At 30.3% G+C, this 26,119-nt stretch overlaps 1 protein-coding gene across 1 annotated transcript in view; it reads right to left on the reverse strand.

Annotated features, from left to right (window-relative positions):
* Positions 1 to 26,119, reverse strand: part of LOC129233784 (uncharacterized) — a 92,291-nt gene that overhangs the window by 60,445 nt on the left and 5,727 nt on the right. The window contains exons 2-8 of the mRNA XM_054867764.1: positions 24,512 to 24,625; positions 19,482 to 19,625; positions 19,114 to 19,238; positions 10,259 to 10,405; positions 10,098 to 10,166; positions 8,949 to 9,040; positions 682 to 847 (exon numbers count right to left, since the gene is read on the reverse strand). Of these exons, the coding sequence (XP_054723739.1) occupies positions 682 to 847; positions 8,949 to 9,040; positions 10,098 to 10,166; positions 10,259 to 10,405; positions 19,114 to 19,238; positions 19,482 to 19,625; positions 24,512 to 24,590 (822 nt within the window). The 5' untranslated portion in view covers positions 24,591 to 24,625. The remainder of the gene's footprint in view (positions 1 to 681; positions 848 to 8,948; positions 9,041 to 10,097; positions 10,167 to 10,258; positions 10,406 to 19,113; positions 19,239 to 19,481; positions 19,626 to 24,511; positions 24,626 to 26,119) is intronic.

Consider the following 26,119-nt stretch of genomic DNA (forward strand, 5'->3'; position numbering starts at 1 on the left):
AAGTGGTTATACCTGTCTACAACGATGCTGTTGGGATCTAAAAAAATATTGTAAAAGACAGGTTATCGTAATAGACAGTTTGATTATTCATGCTACATTTTGCTGGGACCAAGGAAAATATCGTTATAGACAGGTTTATCGTAATAGACAGTATCGTTATACACAGGTTTCACTGTAACCAGTAAAAATCAGCAGAAACTGAAAAAAACTAAAAAGCTTTTTATTAATCCAAGTAAATACTAAATGATTGTAAAAGATAAAATCTATTGCTGGTGCCTTTGTTTTAGTTCAGAAAGAACTTTTCAATTGCAGATGCCCATAATATTTGGATTAATCTAACAAAGGATGATAATCTTATGGGTACTTAGGAAAGAGAAGTGACATTTAAACAGGCGTTACTGATTGTAATTTGTTAGTTTATGTGCTTCATTGAAAGTGCTTAGGATTGACATTATGTGCTCAAGAAGAAAGTGCCAGAATATTGCTTGCCAATATTCTGGCACTTTAACCTGCTTTTAACTTAGTAGCAACTAGAAGTTGGGGATTAAAAGTGGATTGCAGTGGAAGTTGGATATATCAAGAGAAAATGGTTTACTTTCAATTGCATGTGTCAACACTCTTAATGGTAGATAAATATTAAATGAAAATAATAAAAATATTTTAGGAACATAAAAAACATACATCATTGCCAAGTTTGATCCTTTTAGCAGCTGACATAGTGTTATCTTGCAAGGAACGTTTTACAGCAGCTAACCTTCTCTTTTCCTCAAGCTCTTGCTGTTTTTCGTATTCATAAATCAGATCCTTACTGTATATATTTTCCTCTGGTTCCCATCCATTTTGAGAGCTACAAAGTAAATCAAACTACTACAAAAAAAAACTACAAAATAAAAAAAAATCATTTCTATATCAGCTTTGTAACAGCAAAAATGCCAATTTTGTATCAGAACAAACAGTTTTGTGTCAGTAAAAAGTTTTGTATCAGATTGATCAGTTTTGTATTACGTGAATGCACGGTTTTGTAACAAAATTTTTAATTTTGAACACTCACTACATAGTTTGAAGCAAATACAAAACATTTGTAGCAAAAAAAAAAAAAAAAAATATTTTTAAAACCCAATTTGGTAGCAATATTGTAATCTAGTAATTTACAAAAACTATTTTTGGTAACAGTACGATCAGAGCCGGATTTAAGTATGAACTGAGCAAGCTATAGCTTAGGTCCTCCGCTTTGTTAGGGGCCCCTAACTGCGGGAAAATTGCATGATTCGTTCCAAAAAAAGAGAAGTAAAGTATTTGAAAAAATACATTTCATTTTCTATTGCTTGAAATTGTATTGTCTTTACTCTTCCCCTGCTCTTTCTTCCTGTCGACTGCCGTCATTGATTTGTCGAATCAAAAAAAATTTTTACTGTGTATTATCTTAATTTGCGAAAGAGTATATATTTTTTAAAAAGTTTTTGCCTATTTCTGTTCTGAAATTTTTTTAGTTCCAACTATACCTTATAAGGCTTCAATACGCAGAATTTAATATCTATTTTCAAAATTTCTTCCGGAGGAGGAAATTTCCCCTAAGATCCCCTACAATGGGAGATATTTTATACTCCACTTAAAGGGGAGTCCTGCCTCATTCTTTTGATACCACTCCCCTCTACAGGTCAATCCAAAAAGGACAGCAAGAAAACAAATTAAAAAACAAAACAAGTAAAGTATTGATGTATGTATCAGAGGAAAGAGACAAACATAGTAAAGAAAAAATAAATAAATAAAAATTGCCTCTTACACCACCAAGATAAACGTTGTTCAGACAACAAAAGGGGCCTCCTACCTGAAATAGCTTAGTTCCCCATTAAGTCTAAATCTGGCCCTGGGTATGATTAATCATAATACATACCTAACTAGAATCTTAATTTAGTTCGGTGGTTATTTGCTAAAGTTGATAGGTCAAATTTGACCATATTATATTTTATCGATCATGATATGTGTTTCGAGTGGTATTTTTCTATGCCAGAATTTTTTAAGCGGAAAAAATATGAACTACCAAACATGATATAATAAAAATTTTCCTAAAATTCTGTGCATCAAAATTTAATAACTCTACATATCATGTTTTGTTTTTACTCTCTTGAAAATTTGACAAATTTGACATATTAACTTTTGGCAAACATATGTCAGATATTTATTTATAGCATTACATGACACAGACAATGACTAAAGTATTTCAATTAAAAAATGCCTTTTATATATTTATTACATACAAAGCTAATGAGAGAGAAAAAAAAAACATTCAAAAAATATATTTATAAGAAACTTATAATTATTACAAAAAACAGAGGGGGAGGGGGTAGAGATGCTAGTATAAAGATGTGAGATTCTCTTTTAGTTTGGTTTAAAAAAAAAAACTTTGAAAAAATCCTTTTTGTAATTGATTAGTTGATTTGAAAAGTAAAGTTTTTGTTTACAAAAAACATTTCTTCGACAGAAAGATTTGAAAGTAAAAGTTTGAAAATCACATGAATATTAGAGATTTACCTAGAAGAAATAAAAATTTTTATATCTCAACATGCCATGAATATAATTTAGAAACCATTACATCAATAAGTTATTCACACGTACACAACCAAATTTATAGCCTGTTTAAATTTTCTAGTCCTGCATCAATTTCTGAAATTTTACTTTTAATACTTGCACTGACAGATAAAAGTTTGAAAAAAAAATGAATAAATAAATATATAAAAGTTCCTCAAGCTTTAAAAACTTTTTCAGTACTTAGAACTTTGAAGAGTTTAAAAATCCTTTTTAAAAAAAGCTGAAAGTTTTAAAATTTTAATTAACAACTACTGAAGAAATTACTTATCAACATTTATATAAAAAGAGAGCTCACTGATTTTTTTTCAGGCAATAGATTAATATTACTTTTAACTTTATTGAGCAGCTTTTTTTTTGGAGCAACATTTCATCTGCTGAACAAAAAAATTATTTGAAGAAAAAAAAGGATGTGAACTCCATATTACTGTTTAGAATGCTGATTTACATATTACCTGCCATGACCACATATTCTGTCCGCCTTCCTTAATGGGGTAACGGATAAACGAATACCCCGCTTATATGAATAAAACTTCTCGGAACCGAATATTCCGCCATAGACACAATGTTAAAGATCTCCGCTTAATCGAATAATTTCCCTGGATAATCGAATAATATTAATCAGCTTTCGCAAATGTTTTTGCTGAGAAATATTTTAAATAAATTAGAAGAAAAAAAAAGTAAGAACAATTGACGTTAAAATACAAAGTAATATTTATCACCGACAACAGGTGAGAAAAACAACATTCATAATTCAGCAAAACGTTTCCACTATTCTCTCAAATTTCTTCGTCTTTGTCATTGCAAAAAAAAAAGTGCATTTGATAATTAAATTGAATAACACAAATAAATATACACAGTTTAGACGATGATCAATTGATAAATGATAAATGTAAGATACAGTAGACGAGGAGGGGAAAAAGGGAGTCAGAAAAGTGTTCTCAAAAGACCTTCAGCAAGCAATCCCATAAAATGGAACTTTTCAAAAAATAATATACTGAAAAAAGGATTAAAAACAAAGATTTCCTAACTTAAGTTGAAAGTTACTTTTTAAAAGTTTCATACATACTTGTAATATCAGGGTTCATACACTTGCAGTTTAAAAAAATTCCCAGACATTTTCAGGTTTTCCAGGTTGTTTTTTGGAAAATTCCAGGATACTTGCTTCATTCAAAATTTAAGTTTAAGTAACAATACTTTCAAAATAATTAAAATTGTTCAAAGTAGCAAAGCGAAAGTACTTAAAAATTTCCCCTTAAATTAAAAAAAAATCTGGGATTTTTGTTTTCTCTCAAAATTTTAATTTTTTTTCTTTAAGGTTTTGCACAAAATTGTTTTCATATGTTTACTATTTGTTGAAAACAGAGTACATTTCAACTTATTTTAGCATTCCTTTGATGACGAATCTTTAACATTTGCTTTTGGTTTCCCATACTTCTTTTTATTTTCTCATTAGTATATAACACAAAACATATTGAGCAAAAACATCCAATTCTGTTTTTGAAATGTACATCTACTTCCATCTTGCAAACAAGCAAATATGGCGACTAAGTGAAAAATTTCAGAAAATAAGTAGATTGTATAATTTCTAGCATAAAAGTAGTTAAAAATAGTTAATAATCTTAAAAAAACTACAATTAAGGCAAACTAGTCAGTTTTAGCACATAAGCGTCTAATTCAATTAGAATTAAAAAATGTTTGGAAGATAAAATTTTGTGTTTTTCCAGAAAATAATTATGAATTAACCAAAAAAAAAGGCACATTTTGCATTGTTTTCAATAGTTTGCATTGCAATCAACATCCAATGCCATGTTCTGAAACTTAGGTACTTAAAAAGTCTTGTGTACTTCCATATTGGGATTAACCAAAAATGGCGGCTATGCCAAAATTTACAAAAAATATTTTTTTTTTAATTTGTAGCTTGAAAACAATTTGAAAATAATAAATCTTCATGAAACTACAACTCAGTGGAAACATTTTTAGCACATTTGTGTCTAAGTCAGTGAGGATAAGATTAAGTTTTAAAAACAAAATTTTTCATTTCTAAAGAAAATTATTCAAAATAGAAAAAAAAAAATGATTTGCAGCACATTTTGGCTATTTTCATTAGTTTTAAGTCAAAGAAAACATCCAATTCTGTTTTGTTTTTGGAAACGTAGGCATTTACACATCGTGTCTACCTCCTTCTTGTGAATGACCAAATATGGCGACCACATTTCCGATCAAACTATTGAGGTGCAAAAATGGCGACTGCGGAAGTTTTTTCAGGCCGCCACTTTTTTATTGCCAGTCATTTTGCCTCCAAAATTTTTCAATTTTTTTTCAGGAAACATCGATAGAAACGAAGATTAGGTCTCGTGGCATAAAATTATGTGGGAAAAAAATTTTTGGGGGGTGAAATTGGAAAATTCACTGATTTTTCCCCAACATTTTTAATTGTGTCATTTTCCCTGAAAATTCCAGGCTCTCCCGGAGCGTACGAACCCTGAATATATATCCTAATTATAAACTATTTTGTTGATTGTTTAGCTTATTTCAAAAACTTTTTACAATAACATTAATTATTTCCTTAATATAGCTATTGATTTATTATTATTTTGTTTTGAGACAAATGTTGCCAATTAAGAAAGGTAAATAAAATCGCCCGGCTTAATCAAATACCCAGCTTAATCAAATAATATTTGTATGAACCTACGATATTTAAATAAGTGGGGCCCCAGTATTTGCATAATATTTAACTTAACTCAATGTCGATGTGTCACTTTTGATTAGTTCGAATTTCACCAGGTACCAGACAAAATTTTATTACTTAACATCGGTAGTACCAGGTTAGATAATGTATTAAATGATGTATTTATTTTGTTTTATAATTTAAACGTAATAGATGCAGGTACGCATTGCAGCAAGTAGATAATGTGCTAAAAAAACTAGTTTTTCTAAAATATTTTTTAAAAAAGGGATGCTTTTATGTGTGGTAGATTATACTGCTTAAATGCAATTTTTTAAAAAATAAATTTTAATATTTTTATGAACTATAGAACATTATAAACTATGAATATGTAGAACACTTTTTCTACATATAATATTAAGTTCTAAGTAGGGAAATGTAGAGCAAAGTGAAATAGTTAAGAGAATGTACTTTTTTCAAAACAAAGAAATTGGAAATATGTGCTGAAAAATACAGCACATGAAGAACAATGTATTTGAAAATAGAACCAGTATGGAAACATTTTTTATTGTTAGCAGTAAATTTGTACCTTCAAAAAAAGATGGAAATTCATTTTTTTTTACTGGGCAAAATGAAAAACAATATTTTTTTCAATGAAATAATTTTTTATTTGATTTTTGAGGATATTATTAATCAAATAATTGAGTAAAATTAAAGAAAAAAATTAATGAATTAATGAAAAATAAATGAAACAATAAACGAATAAATAAAAAATTGAATTTATGAGAAAAAGTAAATGAAGATGTGAATAGGGTTGTTTCCTTCAGTCAAAAGTAGTACTTTTTGTCACTGAAATTGATAGAATAAGCAGAAAAAAATAACATGGACCAAGAAAAAACTTTCATTTTCCCATCAGTTATTTTTTAATTAATTTTTTAAGATGTCCGATTTTTCAAACAAGACGAGGTCTTGATGAAGTCACAAATGATGCTCGTTGGCGCATCTTTCTATTGCGTTTCCACGTTATGATAATCTGGAAGCAAATTAAAATTGCCCTCTACGCTTGCTATCAACCATATTGTTGCCAATACATGTGAGTAAAGATACGAATTAAATATTTTGCTGTGAATGCAACACTGAATCGCAGTTCGTCATTTGTGATGTCACTGGCAGAAGCATAAATAATGAAAGCGCACTGATTTAAGTAATTTTTTAAAAACATTAAACTTAAACAAATTATTTTTAAAAAAAGGTCAGATTGTAAGTTTTTAAGCATGCTCTTTCAGAAAAAAAAATACTTTTAAGGTTTAGGAAACAATCCCAATATAAAAAAATAAGTAAATGAATGAATCAATAAAAGAATTATTAAATGAAGGATGGTAAAAGATATAATTAATGAATGAATACATAAGTGATTTGATAAAGGATTGTATAAATAAATGAAACAAACTATTTCACTTCGAACACAGACTTTGCCCGCATGCACGTGACTAACTGTACAAAGCATTTAAAATATAAATAAGCATAATATTAAACAAATAAATATTGCACCAAATATTAGTAAGTGTAAATTAATATTTAAAATGTTAATAACAAGAACTTATCATGTTATAATAACAAAACTAATTTTTGACTTACAACAAAATATTGCAATATGAGAATCAATTTTTGAAAACAACTCGTATTATCATTTTCTTTGATTTTTAGAGGGTTTTTTTTTGACAGGAGTAGCTACATACATACATAGTTAAAATATTACTAGATAGGTGGCGCTAAAAGCAGAGTAAATATTTCCCCATTCCACTTTGACCTGCTATTTCACTTTTCTCCACATTCCCCTACACCTTAATTTTATTCAAAACAAATACAAATAATAAAATAAGAAATAAAATAAGCCAATTTAAAGTGACATAGGTGAAAATAACTTCCACTTTTCAAAATCATTGAAAAATTTACAGGATGCAAAAGGGTTGAAACTTAAAGTACAGCACACAATTTTCGGCAAATATAAGAAATTCTTTACCCCCTCTTTCACTTATTTGCTTCTTTTTAGCTTCCAATGACAAAAAATTAATGCAAAAGCTATTTTTTTCTTGTAGTGAATGTTTTTGTAAAATAAAATTGCATTTTTGGCGCAAAAATCGTGAATTTGGCCGTTTTGTATCAGAATTTGAAAATTGTCTCAGTTTAGAGCAAATTTTCCACCCCAAGTTAAGAAAAATAATTTTCTTCAGTTGGCAGTTCTCAATTACACATCAGATTTAACTTTTGCACTGCTTGTTAATTGGTTTAAAACTAATGATTTTAATCATGATTTAAAACAAATACATTTTTTGAATCATAGATTTAAATTTTTTACGAAGTTGAACCCTAAAACAATTTTTTGAAAATTCTAAATTTCACTAGTTTCAGTCTTCAGTCTTCTTTCAGTCAATACCATCTTACTTCTTTGCATTCATTATGCTACTTTTTTTATTAGTATCCCATGTATTCAGGATTTTTTGAAAATGAAAACAGTGAGGCAAATCTTAAGGTACTATGCTAAGAGGAGGATGTGAAGGAAAGTCCTAAGAAATGAGGCCTGTTTGTGTATTATTCGCTAGGTTAGTGTGCATATTTGTCCAAAATAGAAAAGGAAACTTAAAAGTAATATTGCTTCACCATGAACTCATTTAAAAGAAATCAAAACACATACCAAATATATTAAAAAGACAAAAAATATACTTAAAAAATATTCATTTAATAAATTAAAAGGTTGACGTCTTTTCTTTTCTTTTTTTTTTGCGGGGGGGGGGGGGGGCATATAAACAGCAAATATATAGCTTTTTATATACTTTTACAACAAAATAGACAAATTAAAATAGAGAGCTGTCTGATTTCAACGTTAAATCTTTATAAATAGTAAAACTTATTTTTTACAAAATCAAATATCATGTGTTCTTGAAAAAAAAAATATTTTAAGTGAGAATAATATTTTAAAATTAACTTTGTTTTTCTTGATTTAAATCTCATATATGCTACTCAAATGCTTTGATTACAGTAGAATGAAGTGAGTAAAAAACAGCAAGGATTATAAAACTATGAGAGGTAAGATATTATTTTATAACAGATGGAAATTTTAAAATGTGCTGCATTTCGCTTCATCATTTGTGCAACCAAATCGCACTCAGTTGTTTTGGTACATATGATGTAGCACAATCTCATCTCTGGTGTCAAACTCACTCTATTTGACAAACTTACACATACCTACATGTTTTAACAAAAAATCCTGGGGATGCTGCAGCTCTGCAGCATACGTGGAACAGACACCACTAGATTGAATACAATATTTGTCTCAGTTTTAGCCCAACAATGTCAGACTTATTAGAGTACAGCAAACTCCCGAGATTTGCACGTCATTCTTGTGGACGAATGAAATGAGGGAGTGATGCTTCAAACGGAATCCCAGGAACTTCTACCTTTCATGAAAGTTTACTTGTTTTTATAATCAAATTTAGTTTTAAACTTAAAGGAGGTAAGGAGGGCCAATTGAAAAAGAAGACAGGATAATTGAACATTGTCTAAAATGGAGCGGGGTCCAGCACCCTCCTACAATGGGACTGAATTTTTAAAAAACATTGCTAAAATATATTTCTTGTAGCTGCAGATCAAGTCATACTCAAAGCAAGAAAAGGTAAAAATGGAGAAAACTTACTTTGGATATCCCTTCCATTTCAAGAAATACTCCACACGTCCATCAACAATACGTTTATCCAAAACTTTTTCAACTTGGTAAACCTGGCCATTCTAAAATTAATACCAATTAAACAAACTTCTAAGTTTAATAAGCACCGATAAAAAAATTTAAAAACATGTCTCCTAAACTACTTTCAGTATAAAATGAAATAAATCACTTAAAATGGGGGAAAAATCAGTCCATTTTAAAACACACAATGAAAATAATAGAAAATTTTACTTATTTACCCTGTAAAAATAAAATGAAATTAACAGTTAATAATAATTCGAAACTAGCAGCAGATGTAGAACGATTGCAGAACCTATGAGTCCCTTGCTTGTATGTGGCAAGCAGTTTAATGTAATTTTAAGGAATTGCTTTAATAGAACAGCATTTTTTTAACTTCTGCTACAGATATTTCCATACTAATTATCATATTTTGAACAGCAGATATTGCAAAGTATACAGAGCACCTGTGCAAATCTATTCTTTATGCACTATATTTTATACTAGGGATGGGTAATTCATGAACAATCAGCTCTAAATAGGATTGCTAGATGTCCCAGTTTGACCCGGACAGTCCCGGTTACAGACAAAGTCCCAATGTCCTGTCCGGTTTACCTCAGGTCCCAGAAAATGATATAATTCACTATAGTTGACTAAAAAATGTATTTGTTGCATTTTCATTCCTCAAAGAGTTTCTTCTTACTTAAGTAACTTATACTCCTTAAAATGAATGATGCAGTACCATCTTTCAAAAAATGAAGGCCATTTTTTTTAATGATTAGTTCTCTCTGTCTCATTACACTTCTTAATTTAAATTTTTGTATTTTTTTTTTTAATATTTTCTAGTATTACTTTTATTTTACACATTCAAAATCTTTTTTTTCGTTCACTTACTCATTCAAAATGTTTTATAATGACTTTTATACAGCAATGTTTTTTTTTTCTTTTTTAAAAAGATCAATTTCGCAATTTTTTTGAGTATGTCAGTTTTATTACTTTTTTATCCAATAAAATTTAATTATCTAATTTTATATCATGCAGGAATGGAATCTTCGACTTTAGATTAAAATATTTAGTTACAACTCCACATATTTTAAAAGAAAAATAAAAGAATGAACTTACTATTTCCTCAATGCACTGCCTCAAAAGACACAGCTTAGACATATATTTCCAGGCACCAGACTTCTTTTTCTGAATAAAAATGTAAAAATGAGTTAAAATATTTATATAGATAATACACAAAACTCATGATGGATCTTAGTTAATAATATTTACGAAATTACCAGACAAACTTCACATTCTTCACAATCTTCTTCTCTCAAACAATTTTCACAAATACCACAATTAGTATGAGTTTCATCTTCATCTAGTGGTTCAGACTTGATATGAAGGTCTTTATATAACCTTTCTTTATACCGATGTTTTTTTTCCTAGAAAAAATATTTGGGGAAAATGTTTAGGGAGAAGTAACATGTTAAATGACAATAATATAAATACAAAAAAAAAGGGGGAGGGCACCAACAATCCCTAGGCTCAACTATAGTTGGGGCAAACCCAAAACCTTAATGTCATAATGCTGTGATCAGGATCTTTATTATAGCCTTCACAATGCTAACCAACACAAATTGAAAAAGTCAATGAAATATGTCCAATAGTTTTCGAGTTTACCTCAGACATACACATTTCGAGTTTGTTTTATTTTGAAAATGAAATATAGGGCACTTGGGACCTCTGTGCAAGGTTCAGTGGTGGCGATCTAAGTTATTCCAACAGAAAAAAGAAAAAAAGTAGCAGTTTGATATGGGTTAATTCCATATGTGACAGACATTACATCAGACAACTATTTTTCTTAGTTTCAGGTACCAAATATTAAAATATGTTTATAAATTTTGGTGTACTAAGACATTTTTATGCCCTTATTACATACAAATAAAAAAAAATATTTTGTTGAATTAAATGTTTGAGTTATAAAGTAATAAAACACCGTGACAGACATTACAAAAAATGGACATGGAAATGAGCCGATGCCTCGTTGTTAACCAATTGCTCTGAATTGATTTATGTTAGGGGTTCAAAAAAAAGTTGTTAGTAAACAAAGAATGCTTTCTACAATATTTAAGTGAAAAAAGTAAAAATTTCAAAAAAGGTTTTTTTTAAAAAATATTTCAACTGTGTGACAGACATTACAAGATTTTGTGACAGACATTACACGTGCAAAATTTTTATTTAAATTTCTATCAGTAAATGAAAAATATTTATTTCTTATGACATTAAATATTACAAATTGAATACTTAAATGATTTGGAAGATGAAAAATTGTTAAACTACGTTATTAAAGTTTGTAAAACCCACGAGAGTTGACCAAAGTTGGAGCAACTGTGGTCGCTACTATTTGTGTTTTATTATACCAAACAGCATGGTCTTCTGACTCAAATTTAAATAGTCCTTTTATTTTGGCTGGCACAAGACACTTTATTTGGTACTGTTCTCCCTCTGTTTTAATTATTATACCATTAAACTTTTCATTGTCATATGTTGCAGTGACCCACTGACCGCATTGAAATTCTTCAGGAAATTCTTTAATAACATTACTTGGAGGTAATGGTATTAAAGAGCTTTCCACACATTCTCCAGTATTAAAATTAAAAATTATTCCCTTTTTGCTGTCTGATATTGAACTATAAAATATTTTCCCTTCAGAGCGAGAACGGCAACTGTGCTTTCCTGGTGTTTGGAATTCCCTTGATTTCTTCATCATCTATTCTCCACAAATTATCCCAATCTGCTTTCATTGCTTGAATGTTTTTCTGACCTGAACAATACATTCCAGGACAAACCCTTTTTGCTGCCAAAATCAACTTAGAAATTGTTACAATTTGATGCTTGCATATTTAAATAAACTATTGTGACAGACATTACACATGTGACAGACATTACATTTGTGACAGACATTACAAATTTAAAAACTCTCTATATAATTCAATCTTTTAGGTTTTTAAAAATTAACTACATGGACATGTTTCTTCTAACACAGAATAAGAGGAAATATAAATAAAAGTATAAGATATAAACATATAATTGTTAAAACTTAAAAAATTATGTTTTTTGTGACAGACATTACAGGTTTCAGAGAGATTATTCTAAAACCTTTAAAAAATTCAAAAACATTTTTTATCAATAACTTTGATGTTTTTCAAGTGCTCATGAATCATTTTTCTTGACTAATAAAACTTTTGAAAGGGATCCATTTCAAATTTTTAATTTAAAGGAAAATCAAAGTTGTGAAAATAAAGCTTGTAGTTTCGGTCAGAGAATTCACTCTAAAAAATACTTCATAAAAAATATTAAGATATAATAATAGCAGTGAATTTTATTAATTTAAAAAAATTTGTTTTATTTCCTACACATTATGATCCAAAACTAAAAGTTTTGATGAAATTTAAAAATTAGCAACTATGTCCACATATTCATGGAATTAACCTATGTTGTTTCTGCTGTTAATACCAAACTTTTTTTTAAAAAACATATTCATATTCAATATAAATTTCAGCCTGAGAAAAAATAATAGGAGAATGCCTAAAACTAAGCTAATATTGACAGCGTCATGCAGTTACTACACGGTTAATATTGATTTGACTTTGAACAAATTTATTAGCATGTTTTATAGAGTTTAGCAAGCAGTAATTTAAAGGCAGATTATTTGTTTCAGTTCTTACTTTAACTGCATTTCATGGAATACACCGCCAGCTTAGTCATTCCAGCCGAGGACTGCAGTTTCGTGCTTATTAGCACTCATCAGCCTGGCATAGGAAGTAACTGAGCTAGAGGTGGAAAACCTCTTATGGAAGCCAAGAGTGCCAAACAAACTGGTAGTTGACATAGAATTAGCACTGACCAGACAAGTGACCGAAGCAATGGTTTGGTTCAATTGGAAGATTAAAGGCAAGGCATGATATATTCCATAAATTACTGCCCTATAGCCAGGGTTAAGGCAGAAATCCGAGGGATGTTTTAAAAGTAAGTACTGTTTTAAAATAAAAAAAGAACAAGTCCAGACAGAGCAAAGAAATTTATTGCACAAAATTTACCAACCTAACGCTATTTTTCGACGTTGCACCCGTGATTTTCAAAGCATTTGTCATAGCGTGGTGCAAGTTTTTGTATACCGATTCGTAGAAAGTTGCTGCCTGTGTAGTCAATCATGAGGACTCTTACAGGGCTTTCTTTGGTAGGGACGTTTTCTCCGGACTGCCTCGACCTCGCTCGCAGCAACTTTCATTTGTTTTGGCATCTAGTCTTTCTTTCCTTGGCAATCGATGGCACAACACCAAGGATGAGCTCAGAGCATATTACCCCATGAGCGTTACTCTGGATGTCTCTAGAACTTCAAGCGACGTCTATTTCTCCCTCACGACAAGCGAGAAACGATGAGAAATTTGTCGGTTGCCACATTTTGTGTTACTCTGAAAGCCCCGAGCGGACTCTAGCGACAATTATCTCTCCTTTTATCGTGTATCGAGAAGGAAAAACGATTGACCAATCAAATGACACCATATCTCACCTCACTAGTGTTTATCCAAACAGCTACGCGTGCTTTATTAGTTTCACTTTTTAGTCAACTTTATTTCTCAGTAATGGTAAATCACAAAGGCGCATTTTAACAAGAGGACGGGGGGTGGGGGCATCCTCCCTTACACAGGGATAAATTAATTTTTCATTTACTATTTTTTTAGTTAACTCCTCTGTGACACGAAGAAATTTTTTGTTATTTAAAAAGAGCACACTAAACAAAGCATATTCGCATGAAAACATTTTTCTTTGCTAAAAAAGTAATACTGGAGTCATTGGGAGTAACAAAATACATACTTAATTCACCGGTTGCGAACTCAAGGGAAGGTAATATCGCGGTTTGTTCAATAATTTTTCATTGATGGGATCAAAAATTTGCATTTTTAAAAATATGTGTAGAAGTAACTAGAAGAGCCATATCGATCCGAAGCTATTTGCGAAATGCTAGATTTATTTCTCAGCTTATAAAAAATGCAAAATGAAAGAAATCACATGGTAATTTTCTTGGCAAAACCATAATGTTAATGCAAACGGTATGTAGTATCAAAATATCTCAACTGTATCATGGCTTTAAGAACAAATCAGCAACTACTTTGAAATTCGCAAACAAATAGTTCCCGAATTCTTCAATTAAGCTTATATGTTATGAAGCTATGATTTTCTCAGTTACATAATATTTTATGGTTAAAATATAAATTAATTTAAACAAAATCAAATGAGGTATGAGTTTATTTAATAATACGCTTGCCAGATTTCTGAAATGTTCAGTCGGGACACCGAAATGGATGGTCCCCCCCCCCCCGCGTCAAGTATTCAAAAGGGTACACAGCTGTGGCTGATTTTTGGAGTGTACGGCAGTTTATTCTCAATGCTATGAATAAATTGTTACTAACTATGAACATAAAACAGACGTAATAAAAAATGACATAAGCAGATAAACTTTGAAAATTTCATTTCCGAGATGTAAATATTTACAATTTATTTCAGCTAGCAAAACACTTTGAAGGAGGAATAAAAAAATGAACACTATTTAGATATACTTTTCATTTTAAAAGACCTTTTTTAAGTCTTTTTTGGTTTATATCTTGTAAAAATCCTCACAAACTAATCCGGTTCTAATTTTATAAGTTAATGTTACAAATGATAAAGTAATCTTTCTAAATGATCCTTCACACTCAATTATTTTAAACCTTTTTGGTGATTTATAAATAAATTTATCTTTCATCAAGACATGAAGTAAACATGATGTCTGGCAAGCCTATTTAATAACCATACCCTTATGTTATAATCATTATAACAATGTTCCTTATTAACACCGCTCATTTTATAGCATCTTGGTGAAAGTATACAGGGTTTAGCATTTAATTTTTTTTGAAATGTTGAAGATATTTTAAGCCTCCGTTCAAAATATATCAGTGAATGATATACTTTGAACAGGGGGGGGGCACTTTTCAAAACAAAATTGATATATCCCCCCCTGCCCCCCAGTGAATCAGCTACACTTTCATCATAAAAATGGACAGAAAGAAATGTCAAAAACAAAAACGCCATCACCAGATTTTTGTATGAGGGAGGGTTTTACCAACACCTCGTGAAACCTATACGAGACTTATAAAATTTGATTTTGTTCGCATATTATATTGCTTTTTGTTACAATGCGTTATTTAAATGAGGATAAGGGTATCAGTATAAGCAAATATTAAAGGAGACTTTTCCATAAAATGGAAAAAAAAATATGTAATCACCCCCATTAAATATTCGATGTCTATTTAAAAACTCAAAAAAAGGGGTGGGGGAGAAATAAAATAGATGCGTGTACTCCTGTATGCGCATTTAAACTGATACTTCTTAAATTCACTGTTTGACACTTTAAAAAATGTAAAATGCAGAGTTTGGCTCTTGTAAATTAAAAAAACTTTGATGTTTTTGTTAGCGTCAGGTATTCAAATCTGAAGAAAACTAATGTTTTAAAAGAAATGATATTCACAATGATAATAATAAAAATAAATACTGCAGAAAAAGCATTCAGTTTGAACAGATTCATTAAAAAATAGTTTAATTTTTAAAAGAAATTAAAAATAAATAAATAAATAAATAAAAAATAAAACAATAAAAAGAAGTTTTTAGAAAACAGTTTTATAAAAACCGTAATTTTGCTTTGTTTTGATTTTTTTTTTTTTTTTTTTTTGTTTTTTTTTTTTTGAGGGGGTTTGAACCCTAAAACCCGCTCATTAATCACGGCCATGGGAATCAAGAAACATCAGTTTAAAAATATTAGTCAGAAATGGAAAACAATCACTATTTAAATGCGAATAAATTAACTGCAAAATATTAAGCATTAGATCGGCAGAGAGACTAGGCACGATTAGTTGAAAAACTAAACGCTGCAAGTGTTAAAAAAAGTGAAATCTTTGCAAAAGATAAATTATTTTTTATTTTTACTACGTTTCTAATGTTTTATTTTTACTAATTTCAAGAGTCAATTAATGTTAATTTGTAGCTTAAGTCAAGACGTATTTATTAAACTACTTTATAGACGAACAACAGCGGCTTTCAATCTATTTGCAATTACATTACTTAGGTAGAAAAAGTACTTAAGAGTTACACAATTTTATTTCCATTAATTTTTGAATTTGATAGCATTTTATTTAGCTATTTGTTTATATTTGTCATATAAAGCTAAAGAAAATTCTTGTGGGTTAAAAGTCAGTTATAAATAACTGACTATTTGGAATTATAGACTGAAGTTCAAGCTTTAAAAATCATGACGCAGAGTACTTTGCTTAATAATTTTCATCAAAAACGAGTCAGTCAAAGCGAGAAATCAGCGTAAACGCTGAACGATTCTCGCTGCCGAGAAAGAGAACTCACCGACATTTTACCAGTCTAGAACTACTCGCTAGTCAAACAAGGTACCGACACGTAAACGTGCTTTAGAGCGTAGTGCAAAATTCTAGCTCACGAGTAGTGACGTCACGCGGGAGGAAAAACTGGTTTTCTATCTACCGGCTTCATTCTAGAGAGATCCAGAGTAATGCCCCATGGCTGACTACTTAGGCGGCAACTTTCTAGGAACAGGTCTACAACAACCTGTACCACAATATGTCAAATGCTTGAAAATCACGGGAGTAGTTTCAAAAAATAGCGTAAGACTGGTAGATTTTTCCGCAGTAACTTTCTTTGCTAAATCTGTACTTGTTCTTTTTTTATTTTAAAACGGTACTTACTTCTAAAACATCCTTCATACATAAAATACACTCCAGCTCAGTCATTTCAGCGGAGGACTGCAGTTTTCTGCTTATTAGCACGCATCAGCCCGGCATAGGAAGTGACTGATCTGGAGGTGGAAAACCTCTTAAGGAAGCCAAGAGTGCCAAACAAACTGGTAGCTAACATAGAATTGTTACATTGTTTGGCACTCTTGGCTTCCTTAAAAGGTTTTCCACCTCCAGCTCAGTCACTTTTTATGGCGGGCGGATGAGTGCTAATGAGCACGAAACTGCAGTCCTCTGCTGGAATGACTGAGCTAGCAGTGTATTTCATGTATTTCTGCCTTAGCCCTGGCTACAGGGCGGTAACTTACTGAATGGACAGTAGTCTAAATAATAGATCTTTCAAATAGATAGATGGTGAACTCACTGCATGTAAACTAATGTCTACTGGCATTTTTTTTTTTTTAAATATTAAAAGATGAAAAAAAAAAAAATACTATTAAAAAGTTTTCATGGCATATTCTTGTTAGGATTACATTACACCTGAAAATAATCTTCCACACTTACAATACTCTTGCAGCGCAACTCTAGATTTCTCTGAAGAAGATTATTATTGCTTATTGAAGTATATTTTAAAATCTTTTTGAAACTTATCGATAGAAATTCTGATTTTCTCATCTTTTCATACAAAGCAAATAGTAAATTTTTTTATTAAATGCAGTCCGCACAAGCATGCCTTTCATTTCACATTTTATGATCCTCAAAAGCTATGTGCCATCTCATTTTTTCAAAGCGAAAGAAGAGTGATGCATATTGCATGAGTGTTTTAAGAATGGAAGATCATTGTCAGGTGTTATGTAATCCAAGCAAGTTTATGCTACAAAAACTTTTCAATAGTATTTATTCTTTTTTTTTTTTTTTTAAATCTTTTAATGTCGAAAAAAATGCAAAATAATCTCATTAGAAATTTTTTTGCACTATTCTTTAAATTATTACTCTTAATATTTAGTATACTTTCAATCAAAAGCATTTTTCTTTTTTTGCTGTGAACTCAGAAACGGAGGTTTTGCAAGCACAATTCTTTTCCAATGTTAACAACTTTTTAGAGATTAGCTATTGATACAAATCAATTTTTATCCTTTGATAGTCCAGTATTAATTATTCTGAAAAGTTTTTGGCTTTTTTAAAAGTTTTAAGGGGATTTAAAGCAATAGAAACTTTTATTTTCTCTAAAACTCACAAACAACTTTTGAAACAACAAAAAACACTTTTCTACTTTTTTCTACATAGCAAGAGAGTTATTTAAATATGCTACAAAAAATTTTTTTTGATGCAGATCATAGTAGGTACTCCAAAGATATGACTTATTTAATCTCCCAATTGAAAAAGCATAAAAACTGATTTTAGATAAAGAGCAGCAACACCCAATTATTCACACTGAAAGAGAAAAGCATTAGCTTGAAATTGATACTAAATTCACCTTAATTGGTTAAAAATAAAGAAATTAGAGATTTTCTAAATTCATGCCAAAACGGTGACTTTGAAAAATGATCAAAAATCGAATTTTATAAAAAATTCTTCAAAGTGTCATTTTATTCAAAAAATATAATTTGAGCTCATCTCATAGATATCTATTCATAAAAAAATAATGGACAAAATCGGAGATATGAAGGCACATGGCATTAGGCGATTTGACATGAAATGACCCCTAACAGAAAAACTTATGTTATAAAATAGCAGGCAGCAAACAACAATTTTAAAAACTGACATCAGAGCTATTGATTGTTTAAAGTTGTTAGAGTTACTGCTTTAACATTTTTGAAAAATATATTCGCCAAATTTTTGGTGTAACAAATATCTGATTCCATAACCGTCAGTAATTAGGCTGTCTAAATTATCACCACTGAGAAACACAAAATTAAAAAAAAACTCTTGACAGTCAAAGTTTCATGACTTTTTTATTCCATAAAAAGCAGGAGAAATTTCTATGGTGGCAGACAGTCAGAGAATGAACACTAAATCAGGAGAGTTGGCATGTCTGGGAAACTTTACTTAGTCTTAAAATTTTCATACAATTTAATGAAATTTATTACTTTCAATTTTTTTTTACGATGAAATCATCTTCCCTAATTTACAAGCTAAACAAGTTGAATAAAATCAGTTTTCTTATACTCACAAAATCCACCTCACATTTCAAGATAAACTTTCCTTTACCTTTCATTTTCATAATTAAAATCAAAGCATTAAGTTTTAAATGAATGAAAACATCCATTAGTAACATTAGTTTTTAAAGTTTAAAAGCAGGTAATGGATGAATAAACATAAATTCCAAAACAGTTAATTAGTGGCATCCATACCTTCCTTGACATATAGTATTCACTATATTTATGTTTTTTTGATTTCCTATCAAAGTATGCTTGATTGAAATCCATTTCATAATCCTCATATCTGTACTTCTTAGAAGGCTTTGGATGTTTCTTTTCTGCAATCAAAATAAATATTTTTAAGAATGAATTTTAAATAGCAAATTAATTGGAACAAGGTCCTAGAAATTAAGTTAGTTTGAATAAATTAAAAGAAGAAAAACTGAATGGATGATCAAATTCCCCGTTTAGTTTGTTATTTGACAATTTTCAAAGTGAAACATTTGAAAATGATAATATCAAAATAGCAATTCAATTTCTGAAAATAAAAATGCTTAGAAATATACTACTGTTTCACATACTTGGAGAGTGACGAATAACTTCAATTTCACTTTCATCCTCAGAGTTGTACTTATCTGTAGCCGATTTACATTGTTCACTCTTATGAGCAACAAAATCGTCCAGATTAAAAAATATTAACTCACAGGCTCCACATCTTAATATATCTACAAAAAAAAAAAAAAAAAAAAAACCATTATTAAAACACATCAGTTTCAAAAAAACTAGAGGTATGGACATAAGTAAATCCTTCACAGCAAGCAACAAAAATGTATTTTAGCTATATCAAAAAACTTCACATGAATATAAAATCAATCTACAGCAATGCAAAGTGTAAATTGTACTATAGTGCAGCTTGTAATCTGCAAAACAATTCAATATTAAAACAGATAGGACAATCATTAAAACAAACTTCCTCAAAATTGAGTTTTTGTCAAAAAAAAAAAAAAAGCAGCAAAATGAAAAATAGAAAAAAGTGGAGTAAATAAAAAAATTACAAAAATGACCATTGAAATTGACGCAGTGAGAAGCAAATGGATGTAAGTGGGCCTTTTCAAGTTTTGAATAAAACACGCATAAAGATTACGTCCTAGGTAGGCTTTCATTGATTTTTTTTTTTTTTTGTTTGCTAAATCATGCTGTACACCAGCACCTACCAGGACTACCAAGTACTATGCCCCAAGACAGAGGAGGGGTTCACCTACCATTTGTACTGGTTATCTCCAAATTTTGCATCCCTTTGCTTCTCACAACCTCAATTGTGCTTTTTATTTTGCTAAAATTTTTAAAAAGCCGTAATGAATAAAAAAATAATTTAGCTACAATTGAAAAAAAAAGTTTGTTTGAATAAAGTTAATCAATAGAATTGATGCATGATTTTTTTCTACAAGCAGTGAAAATATACACAGAATAGTACAAATGTTTTGCGTTTTTACACAACGAAAATTAACATCAAGGCAGTTCTCAAAAGGTGGGAACAAAAAAGTTAACTTTGAGCAATTTCAAAAATTTTCGAATTTGATATCAATTTTGCTTTTATTCTATAGTATGCATACCTAGAACACAATATCTGAACATGAAAAGACAGCAGGTATTTGTAAAAATTGTTAATTAGCAAATTAAATCAGCAGTCTGTAGGGAACAGATTTTGGACATTGTTGTCCTGTAGGTAACGGATTTTGGACATCATCATAATGTAAGTTTCACCATTTTTGACAACTGTTAATCTGATTTTTAACTTTTCCAATGAAAAATTTATTTACTACTTTTTGAATTTTGCAATTTAATGATAAAGAGGATATTAATGAAGTACTTGAATGGCTATACATACTGCTCTTTACATATAATAAAGTTTTGGAATGATTTTGAAGAAGTTGATGAAAGGTAGAAAAAAGCTTCATGGAAATAATTATACAAACTTGTAGTTTGATTTATTGGGACAAATAAGGAATAAAAATAGAGACAAATAAATACAACATATAAATATGCTTTAAGAAAGAATGTAAAAAATGACAGTTTTAAAAATGAATATTTTTTCTAATGTCATAAGAATTAAAACGATGTCTAAAAAAATTATTGAAAAAAGAAATTCGTATTTCTATTTGGAGATCGTTAAATTATGTTTAAAAGAAAGAAGAGAAAAAAAATTCTAAAATAATAAAAGCGGCGGGAAAAAAAATTGCTAGCACAGGTGATAAAGGCGCCAAAACTGGTGCCCTCTGGTAACCTTTAGCTTTTCGTATACTGTGTTGTCGCCGACGGAGGTTTGCTTGGCGATTTTCACGCAAAATGGCTTTCGTTCGATCATAACCAGCCATGTTTCTACTGTAATTTATGTATTGTTCAATGTGTAACGTATTAATTATGCAAAATACCAATGGATTACAGAAGATAACATCATAATAATCTTTTTTATTGATGTTAGAAGACAGTGGATTATAAAAAAATTATTAATAAACGGACAGAATTATCGGCGTCAAGATCGGAACGCGATTTGGACATCTCACATGTATGTTTAAGAAAAATTATTTTTCTTCTAAGATACTGCATAAAAGCTTATGAAAACACTTTTAAACAATTGAAAACTGATTCTGAGGATCGATAAATACCTTTAAAACGAAAACATCATATACTTAGTTCTCAAATAATAGCATTGTAAAGATCGCAACTTTTGGACATGCATCAAATTTCAAACTTACTTTTTTCTAAAATCGTTTACGAAGTAAATAATCTGTCTTTACTTTTGTTATTTGTATAAAATATTAACAAAAAATTATTCAGTGTAAGATTCATGCCTATAATTTTTTTTTTTTTTTTTTTTGAAACGTATGGAAATAATTAAAAAAAATTTTTTTTAATGGTACATTTGCTCAGTTAACGTTTTGGTATGTCCAAAATTGTGCCATTTAGCAAAGAAAATATTTTTTAAGGGCATTTGAAGAGCTTTTTTTCCATAATTTATGTCAATTCTTGTCTCTATACAGCATTATAGTTTACCTCAAAAATTTTAGAGGTAATTTAAATGAAAGTTATTTGGTGTTGAAGCTTCAAAGTTGAAGTCTGTGTTTGCTCCCACCTTTTGAGAACTGCCCATCAATAAAAAAAAGTGTAAGTGCAATGAAGAAAACATAAAAATAAATAAATAAGGAAATTTAAAAAAAATAAATGATGCAAATAAAAGTTCAAATTTACAATTTTCAACAAAAAAAAAAGTTATTGGTATTTCCTTTTAGCTGAAAAAATACATGTTCCTTATTGTTGATTGACTCGCGGATAATCGGCAGTTTACTATACGTACAAAATTAAACAGGCAGTTAATTCTTTATTATGAGCTCTATCTTATGTACATTTATCTATGCCATCACTTAGCATAAAGATTAACGAGTTATTCTTCAACATTTTACAAGATTTCAAATTTATTTACATCACAGTTTTGATATAGCAAAATTTTGGTACTCTGTCTTTTGACTGGTTGCTAGAAATTGTGAAACAGGAATTGTTAGCTGCTTCTGAACAAGAACACTTTCTATTCGTCATTTTTCAAAAATTTCTTTCACCATAGTTTTTCTCAATAACTTGGTGGTTATTTATTATTGTGAAAAGTGTACTGAAGAGGTGTTTAAAATGAACAGCAATGTCCACTTTATTTTTTCATCTACAAAATTAAAAATTCTAATTTCATCTTTAATCAATAACACATTCAAAAGCTCTTTGCTTGAAAACTGACGAAAAACAGTTTTGTTCTCAAAGTAGGCAACGTGTTCCAAGAAAAGCACAAAGAATCTAAACTCTTAACAAAGCAGAGATAAACTAGTATGTTGTGGCCATCACGAAACTTTCTTCTATATTTTTCCTTTTTTTGATCCCTCCCCATGCTTGACGAGGAAGCAATATTCCCAACAAAAACAAAATGACACATGCAAAAACTTGACGACCATCCCAATGTATGAATTATTGTAAAAACAAAACAAAGAGCGAAAATTGAAAGTTACTTTAAAAGCCTTGCTTGAATTAATTACAAATATTTTATTAATTAACAAACATAAGATGGCAACAGTCAAAAATTTTAAATCATTGAGATTATATTTCCGATCATTTCCATACAATTAAAATCACGAGAAATACGCAGACGACAATCTATTACGATTTATCTTTCTTATTGTTGCATTAATAAAACTATTTTTATTCGCAAAAAAAAAAAATCAACACCTCTTGGAGCGATTGGAGTCAAAATTGAACCAAAGCCTGTTTACGTATGGATTCACATTTATTGCAAATTTCAACCAGAACGTAGCATTACTTCTTGAGATAGGGCACTCACAATGGAAAAAAAGAATGGGCGATTGATTGCGCTACCCCCTTTTTAGCTGTTGACACCAAAATAAAATCAGCTCTTATACCCACTAAGGGCTACTTGTCAAAAAAATTTTGTTTGATTCCGTTCGTTATTTCTTGAGATACAGCAGTCACAATTGACGACAAAAAACGTTCTATAACTCAACCCCCGTTTGAGCTATTGACACCAAAATTGAATCAGCACCTGCTCCTGTTAAAGGCAACATATGGACCAAATTTTTTTTGATTCCGCCAGTTACTTCCTGAGGAATAGCAAGCACGCGTAACTCAAAAAACGTCTCATTGCTCCACCCCCCTTGGAGGAATTCGCGCCAAAAACCAATGGGCACAAGTTCACATAGGGGCACATATGTGTACCAAATTTCATGCGGTAGTTTTTGCTGTAGAGCGGCCACAAAAAACTGGTCACACACAGACGTGACACACATACACACACACACACACACAGACAGACAGACAGACATTTTCCAAAAATAGTCGACATGGACTCAGCACACCTCAAAACGTTCGAATCAGTCAAAATTCGAAATTCGAAAATTTGCACGAATCCAATACTTTCTTCTATATATTAGATATAGAAGCAAGTAAAAAAGATCACAGCACCCCCTCGTACCCACACTCCCCATTCATCTCACCTTATTCTTAAAACTTCCAAGAAAAGGAGTGAAAAACTCCAGAACTGGTTCTACTATAAAAATAGCCAATTAAAAACCACAAGTTTAAAACTTGCTTCAGTGTGAAAATTTCAACAAATCAATGATTTCGAAAAATAATTTATTTATTATTTGATGATGAGCCTTAGAAAAGCTATTTTAAGACTTTGCTAAAACTACAAGACTACAGGAAAAATAATTTATTTATTATTTGATGATGAGCCTTAGAAAAGCTATTTTAAGACTTTGCTAAAACTACAAGACTACAGGGTATTCAGCACAGTATTAAAATTCATCCTACCATGGCCGACTATTGGAAATGAATAAGAAACCAATACCAGGTGGTTGGACCACCCCTTTAAGAAAAGGGTACAAAGGTAAAAGGGGGTCAAATTTGTTTTTTTAAAAAGGAGAACCCTCAAGCAGTCACTTTTTTATTTGCAAAACTAAATATAAAAACAGGTAGTAAAAAATAAATAAATAAATAAGATCATATGCAAAGACAACAACAAATAGAAAATTCAAATAAATGGTTCCCAACTTACCACTAACATCAGGCTTTACATCATTCTGTTCATCTGCAGTAGTTGATACAGCCGGTGCATCAGTTTCTTCTTTAGACATTGTGGGTGTGATATTTATTAATCAGAGCATTACATCTGAAAAATTTGTTTCTTCATCAAACATATCTATTTTTCAAAGATCAATATAGATGGTAAAAATTAAAAAAAAAAAACCTCGTTATCTTGTGAAGTAACAAGTGAAAATTAGAACATTATACATCAAAGACAACTATACAGTGTAAATCACATAATAAATCTTGTACATAGAAATACAAGTAATCCATGTTCTGTTTCTGAGCCAATCAATGTCCACCTCTCGGCACTTAGGTTGAATGTCTTTTTATTCATAAACTAACATCATTTGCCAGGTTAATGGTTAATTTGATTTATGTTTTATGTGCATAGTGCAATTCTGCATAAAATGAAAATTTATTTCCTGCTATGTGACTTGAAAATTTATAATCGTGGTAACATGTTTGTGCTGTGAGTAAAAGATCTAACTTTTACTTCACATACAAACCCAAGTTGCTTTAACCCTCAACGGAAGGGGGGGGGGGCGGTCTCAAAAACCACTCAAAAGTTCATCCGATCACACCTATTTCATTTTCAGTCCGATTGAATGGTTTTTCCCAATAGCTTTTTGTTTTTTGACCTTGACCCCCCCCCCCCTTGCTTACCAGTATCATTAGGCAAGCGCATCTGGTTTAAATTGCATTGCATTCTTTAGAAGGGTTTGTCAGACTGCATTTTCCTTTGAGTGTTAAAATTTTTGGTCATTAGTAGACATGGCTCTGAACGTTAGAACCGCAGATATAGGTTCATTTATCTTATCAGCGTTATGCGGAAGATGTGCAAAATATTCTAGATGAGGTTGGGATTTGGCTGAAATGTTCACAAACATTACACAATGATGTTCTAGGGACAATAAAGGATGAATAATTCTGCAAAATATTAATAGTTAAAGTGCTGTCAAAATTTTTCCGTAACTTGATATAATCAATTTTCTGGTACTAAAATGTTCTGTATATATTAAAAAACTAAAATAAAATCATTGATAAATAATAGGTTTATTTTATTTAAGGGTGCTCTTCACTGAGAGTCTGAAAGATTCGGATCTAATGTTAACCTACGGGGGAAAGTTGGAGCTTGTTTTACAAATTCCTGTAAAGTTTTCGGATCCGTTTTTTTTTCTGAGTATTTTTCAAGACCATGTCTGTTTCTTTTAGTTTTTACTTTTTTGATGTGTCCATTCTCCGATTTTTTAAAATTCGAGAAAAAATGAATTTCTTCGAAAATGAGGTACTGTTGGACATTTCGCTCTGTAAAACATCTGCAACTCGTGCTATCGAAATTTTAAGAACGCCCTGACACGCAAAATATTTCCAGCTCTCTTTTGAGATCTTGTTTGAAATAATGCGACCATTTTTTAAACAAATATCATGTTCTAACTATTGAAAAAAATTTCAAAATACGTTCACTTTTTGCATTTGCCCCGCCCTAGAATAGTTACCTCCCCTTTTGAGGGGTAAAAGCTAATGGGGTGTAAGATTTATTACCCTCTCATTAGTTCCCCTCAATGACCTCCGCTGG

The sequence above is a fragment of the Uloborus diversus genome, chromosome 1 (genome assembly GCF_026930045.1).
Source record: "Uloborus diversus isolate 005 chromosome 1, Udiv.v.3.1, whole genome shotgun sequence".
NCBI lineage: Eukaryota > Metazoa > Arthropoda > Arachnida > Araneae > Uloboridae > Uloborus > Uloborus diversus.